This window comes from Trachemys scripta, chromosome 10 (assembly GCF_013100865.1).
Source record: "Trachemys scripta elegans isolate TJP31775 chromosome 10, CAS_Tse_1.0, whole genome shotgun sequence".
NCBI classification, from domain to species: domain Eukaryota; kingdom Metazoa; phylum Chordata; order Testudines; family Emydidae; genus Trachemys; species Trachemys scripta.
The window spans coordinates 83,854,279-83,860,278 of record NC_048307.1 but is presented as its reverse complement, the minus strand read 5'-3'; the positions used below and the strand labels follow the sequence as shown (position 1 = coordinate 83,860,278).

The following is a 6,000-nucleotide window of genomic DNA, read 5'->3' as shown; positions in this document are numbered from 1 at the left end:
ACTCAGCGGGAGAAGCCGCCGGTGCCTGAGGGGAGCCAGCCCAAAATGGCGCCGCGTCCCCGCCTGAGGCGGTTGGGCTCTCGCGAGAGCTGGGGACGGGGGGCGCTCTCGCGAGACGCGGTAAGGCGGAAGTGGCGGGGCCTGCCCTGGAGCCGCCGGCCGGGGCCCGGGACCGGCGGGGGAGGTGAGGGTGGCCGCGGGGCCGGTAGCGGTTCTCCCGTGTGGGGCGGGACGGCGCTCGGGGTCCCCTCCGCCGCAGCGCGATCCCCCGCCCCTGCCCCGCCGCCCTCGGTGCCCTTCGCTTCCCGCCCCGCTCGCAGCTTCCCCGGTGCCCCGAGGAGCCCCCCCCCCCCCCCCCGGGGGCCCCCGGGGCCCCCCCCCCCCCCCCCCCCCCCGCCCCGCGGGGCGCGTCTCGGCTTCTCCCCTCAGGCGCGGGCGGAGGCGGCGCGCGGGCGGAGCCCCCCGGCCTCCCCCATGGTGGGCTTCGGGGCCAACCGGAGGGGCGGCCGTCTCCCGTCCTTCGTCTTCGTGGCGCTGCTGGTGCTGATCGGCCTCCTGGCCTTCCACTCCTGGAGCGCCGCGTCCCGCCAGGCCCTGCTGCAGGAGGAGCTGGCCGGGCTGCAGGGCCAGGCCAAGCGCGGCGAGGTGGCCCGCGGGCGGCTGGAGAAGAGGAACTCGGACCTCCTGGTGCGGGTGGACTCCCAGCAGAAGCAGCTGGAGCAGAAGGAGGCGGACTACAGACACCTGAGCGGCCAGCTGCAAGCCAGGGACAGCCAGGCTACCCAGTGCGAGGACAGCAAGGTCAGGGGCGCGGGGCCAGACAGCCGGGCGGCTGTTGGGGGTGACAAGTGAGAGGGGGGGTCTCTGTACTTCCTGCAGTCCTGTTGTCTTAGACCCAATCCTCTCTAGTGCCCCATCTAGAGCCCTAACAAACCCCCGAGGCAGGGTTTGGGAGTCACTCTGGGGGCCTCTTCTAGGACTAGTGAGTTTGTCAGCCTCACAGTTTGCAGCTCCTGAGGGATGATTGAATGGGTGCAAGAAACAAAGGCTTTAGCCAGTGTGGGATATGGGCTATTTGACTATAACCTTAGCAGCGTTAATATGCTGCAGGTCAGCTCGTTTTTTCTTGAACTTTTTTCTTCCATCGGATCTGTTCTGACTAACAAAAAAGACATCCAAAGCTTTAAAAGCTAGGGAACTACTGTTCTACTCTGGCTTACTGGGTAATGTGTTATGGAAAAAATGACTTCTTTACACAGCACATTGACAAGCCAAGGTAGGACCTGCCTGCCTGTGCACTTTTCTTGACCACTTTAACTTGCAAAACTCTTTGTCTAGAAAAAAGAACAGGAGTCCTTGTGGCACCTTAGAGACTAACACATTTATTTGAGCATAAGTTTTCATGGGCTACAGCCCATTTCTTTGGATGTAGCCCACGAAAGCTTATGCTCTAATAAATGTATTAGTCTCTAAGGTGCCACAAGTACTCCTGTTCTTTTTGTGGATACAGACTAACACGGCTGCTACTCTGAAACTCTGTAGGGATATTTTAAACTAACTATGCAAAATATTTTCCATTTGGTTTGTCCTGGGAAAGAGAGCGTGAATAGATTTTGTGCTAGTGCTGGTAAATTTTCATGACAACTTTGCCAGGCTGTGTTAAACAAGCAGCTCTTTTTAATAGTAAGAAACTAAAGATGTGGTGGTAATAGTTTGCGATCAGTGATGTGATTGAATTTTGTAAGAAACCCTGTGTATGGTAGTAAGTGCAGTGTTTTTTTTAATGTAGCTGGGGGTTGTGTTCTTGTGATTGAACAGTTTGTACTTTTAATTACTATTTTTGTAATAGAATTTGAGGAAATATTGTGTAGGTGAAATTTTTACTGCTTTTTTGGATGCCTTTCTTTGTGATTCACATCACACATTTAATGAATTTTACAACAAAATATGATCAAATAGTATGATATAAAATGCAATGGTGTAGGTTTGTCAGTGGAATTCGAGTAACCTGCTTAAATAAGAACTGTCAAGGTTGTTGTTTTTAAAAAAAACTGTCCTACTTAGACATGGGATAATTGCTGTATAAATGAAAAATGTATCTTATTCCGATTAGCAGGAAATGTGGTGGGAGAGCACCACAAATTTTACTACTTAAATGGCATCACCGCATGTTTTGGTCTGTCTATATAGTGAAATCATTATTTGCATTATTTCCCACTGCAGCAATGAATGAGCTATTCAGATCTTGCCATTGAGGAGATTGGAAAAACCTATCATTCAGTGTTTGCTGAGAATTAACTTTTGAGTGCTTAGAAAATAGACACAGTGTGATTAAGTATGTATTTTTAGAAGTTGATATTCTCTCTGAAAAACAAATAATGATACAGAATAAAAAAAAAATCATACTGCTGCATTTGACTTTGCTGCTGTTTGTGTTTGGTTAATTACTAAAAGTATGTTCTACAGGGATACTAAAATCAATTGCAAATTGTGACCCGTAAGGCAGTTGGAAAACTACCTTGTACAGTACCAGGATAGTTGGGTTTTGGTAGTGATTTGTAAGTTACAGCTGGCTGAAATTTTCCAAACTTCAATTTTTGTTGTTGAGTTTTTATCACAATTTCAGTGAAATCAAGTGGTGGGTATTTGTATGTGTGAACTTTATCAAATTCATCCTACTTCTTGGACATCTCTCTCTAAATATTGCTATGCTAACTAAGAGACTGTCTTATATTCTAAAATGCTTGGCTTATTACTTTTTTACTCTTAAACATTTGGCTTTTAAAAGCCATGCAATAACAGCATGTACAGTATTAAGCATATTTAAGTTTCTTTAGTACTACTTCAGATCATAACCCTAAGTCTGCTGCTTGAATTTTAGCTAACTGTAGTCATCTTGAATTTCTATATTCAGATAGAGATACAGCACTACAACTGATTTACCCAGAATCTGTGGTAGAGTAAAGAACTCTTCATTAGTACATTTTTATAACTGGGAACTATAAAACTATTGGGAGCACTCCATGCTAAACTGGTAGTGATTGGGTTAAATGATATGACTTGCTTGTAACTGAGAACTGGTTTTAAACTCTTTTGGAAGTGTCTTCTGCAGGGAGGTCTAAAGCTATTTTCCCACTTGAAAAGGCTTATGAACACTTCATTGTGGTTTGAGGTGTTTTTTTTTTTCTTCCCACCTGTACTTAATTAAAGAGAGAGGAATTTTAACAATTGAAAGTTTATGGCTATTTAGCTGTATTATTATTTTTAAGATAGCAGCTCTATAGAGGAAAGTATTCTATAAAATACCTACTTTTCATAACACTTCCATTTATCCCAAACAACATAGAATCTAACTCACCAAGTTTTAGTGGATCCTTTTAATTCTGCATCCTGTACATTTCTTCAAACAAAATGGGGAGAGGGGAGTATGCCAGTGGCTGAGCCTACCAGCTTTGACATAGTGCATATAATGAGAGATTCAAGCTTATGAGTCTCATTATTTTGCTTGTGATTAGAATGCCAGTCGGCCCTTGTTGAAAGGAGCACATTAAAGCATTTTTGTTTGGGATTTTTACTGTGCATCACCCAAATCCAGAAGCCTTAGGGCCTCGATATTATCAGTAAGCACATAAAGTAGTGCTTTTAAGCACCTTCCCAAGGTCTCATTTTAAGTTAAAATTATAGATAAAAGGACATTAAGATTGTTTAGTCCTCCAATGTTAATATATCAATATAGTTTTATTGAGAAACATTTTGTTACTTCCTAAAATCAATGTTTGTTGCCTCTATTTAGAGCCTTAATAGAAAAAGTTGATGGCAAAGAATGAGGTCCTGTACAGAACCCTCTTCTTCACTTCAGAGGTGTTTTCCTGACAGCTGTCATTAAAATCTGTCTCAGATAACAGTAGCATGGCAGAAACATAGAACTCAGAAATCAAATACTGCAAAACCATGCTGCCTAGATCCAGAGGAACAGCATGAACTGTAAAGGCTGCAGGATAGTATAAAGTTTGACCCTTTTAAAACAAATGTTTGTGGATGATCTTTAAATGTACAGTGGAATTCATGTAAATGTGGCATGAGAGCTATGCAACACTATATGAGAGTTTCCACTGCCAATAAACCCACACTATGGACAGTTCTCAAGATATAATGTTTAAATATTTACCAAAGTGTCTGACGTGGCAAGCCCAATGGAGAAGAAAACTGCATTGCATGTTTGAGAGACAGGTGAATCTGACGGGTGTTTTCCAGTACAGCTTAAAACTCTCCAGTAGGCACTGATTTGGAAATAGTGTTGGTTAACACAATACTAGTGCCAAAATCTGCACTGGGAAAACAACAGAAGGCGTTTATAGCCACATTTTTAAGGTCCACAACTATGAAAAGCAAGTGAGTTTTGGAATATTGCAGTAGGATAATTGCTCACCCCCCCCCCCAAAGAATATTTAAGGGCTATAGCAAGGATATACATCATCAATGGACATATATTTCCAAACTGCTTGAGACATGGCAAGCAAAGGGGTTTGCAACTTTCTTTTTCTTAGCCTGTTCTCTTCCGTGTAAGAAGAACTATTGTAGTTCTTCACACAGTAACAGAAGTGCAGCCCTACATGTAAATTATTCCAGAAAGCCCCAGGGCTTTGCCTTTGTTGCTTTCATTTATTAACTTTAAGTAGCAAAGACAACAGACCTATCCAGAATTTTGTGCCCCTCCACAACTGTTTTTCTGAAAAGTCCCATTTCTTGCTTGTGTGAACAGAGTCCGTTTCAGAACGGCGCAAATAGCACTAGTCGGCATAAGGCATGCAGATGAGAGAACTGTACTTCCTTCGTAAGTGTAGGCGAAACAGTCCATGAACGGGAGAGAAGCAGTTTCTCCTCACACTATGGACATTTGCCTTTAGTTAAGCTCTCTTGGCTATGGGCTATTTCATTATTTTAAAAAAACAATTGTTTTGGGGGGCTTCAATGATTTATACCTGTCTCAAATTATTTTCCAACATGAGGAAAGAGTCTCCTCTCAACTTGTCTATAACTCAAGTATTTTACAGAAGGGTAGAACAAAGTGGGTCAGCGGAAGGAAAGATCAGCAGCAGTAAGGCTTCCCATATAAGGGACTTCCATGAAGATTTTTTTTTATTATTTAAGGGAATGAATAATCCTATTAAAATTGCAGAGCAAGGAAATCTTAGTGCATCTTAAGACCTGAGACCAGATGTAGCTTTTTTTTTAAAAGAGGTATTCCATATGTCTGATTCAGAGATGTTAAAACCTCAGAAAGTAGGGGGGGGGATTGAAATATCTAATGTCCCTTTTTTCCCAAAGCAAAGGGGTGTGTCCATATTGTACAATTTTAAAAGTAACTATAAATAAATTGTGGCTACTTTAAAAAGCGAAGATAATTGAATTCTAATGTTTAGTTAAACTAACAGTCCAGAAGCCATACTGGGGAATATGTATGACCCCAACAGAGACAAGTTTCTTTCAAAAACTAACTTTGCAGAGGTCAGTTTTTGACACAATTCCTTGGCTCTGCATGGGGTTTCATTGATTCGAGACATTGTTCCCTCACTTCTACCATTTTTCCTCTTTGCTTTGGTTGGTTCGTTGTATGAAAAAAATAAAGAAATACAAGGTATTTTGGCATGATAATGGCTTTATATTATTTACACTTACCTTTGCATTTGTTCTCATTGGTTGTAATTGCTAGTGCTTTTACATAATAAAAATATCTAATAAAAAAAGCCTTCATAGAAGTCTGGCTCCATCAGAGCTGAGGTAGATCTCTTAAAGACATGTTTTCATTTTAAAATTATTGTTTAAAGCAAATATTCTTAGCTGTCTTGCCATTACGTCTTACTTTAGTACAACTGAAACATTTTAAAATGATTTTTCACTATTAATACTGTTTACTTTGCAGTACTTAGGCTTGGACAGTGAAATTGTGACTAGTATGTTCAGTTTGTTTTCATGTAGTACCACAAATGCAACCTTAAT

The 6,000-nt window shown here is 42.3% G+C and overlaps 1 protein-coding gene across 3 annotated transcripts in view; it reads left to right on the top strand.

The window, feature by feature from the left end:
- Window positions 1-383: 383 nt before the first annotated feature.
- Window positions 384-6,000, top strand: part of GOLM2 (golgi membrane protein 2) — a 30,541-nt gene continuing 24,924 nt past the window's right edge. The window contains exon 1 of one of the 3 annotated variants that reach the window (XM_034783461.1): window positions 384-801. In XM_034783461.1, coding sequence (XP_034639352.1) covers window positions 475-801 — 327 coding nt within the window. In that variant the 5' untranslated portion in view covers window positions 384-474. The remainder of the gene's footprint in view (window positions 802-6,000) is intronic. The other 2 variants (XM_034783460.1, XM_034783462.1) reach the window with 2 other exon arrangements.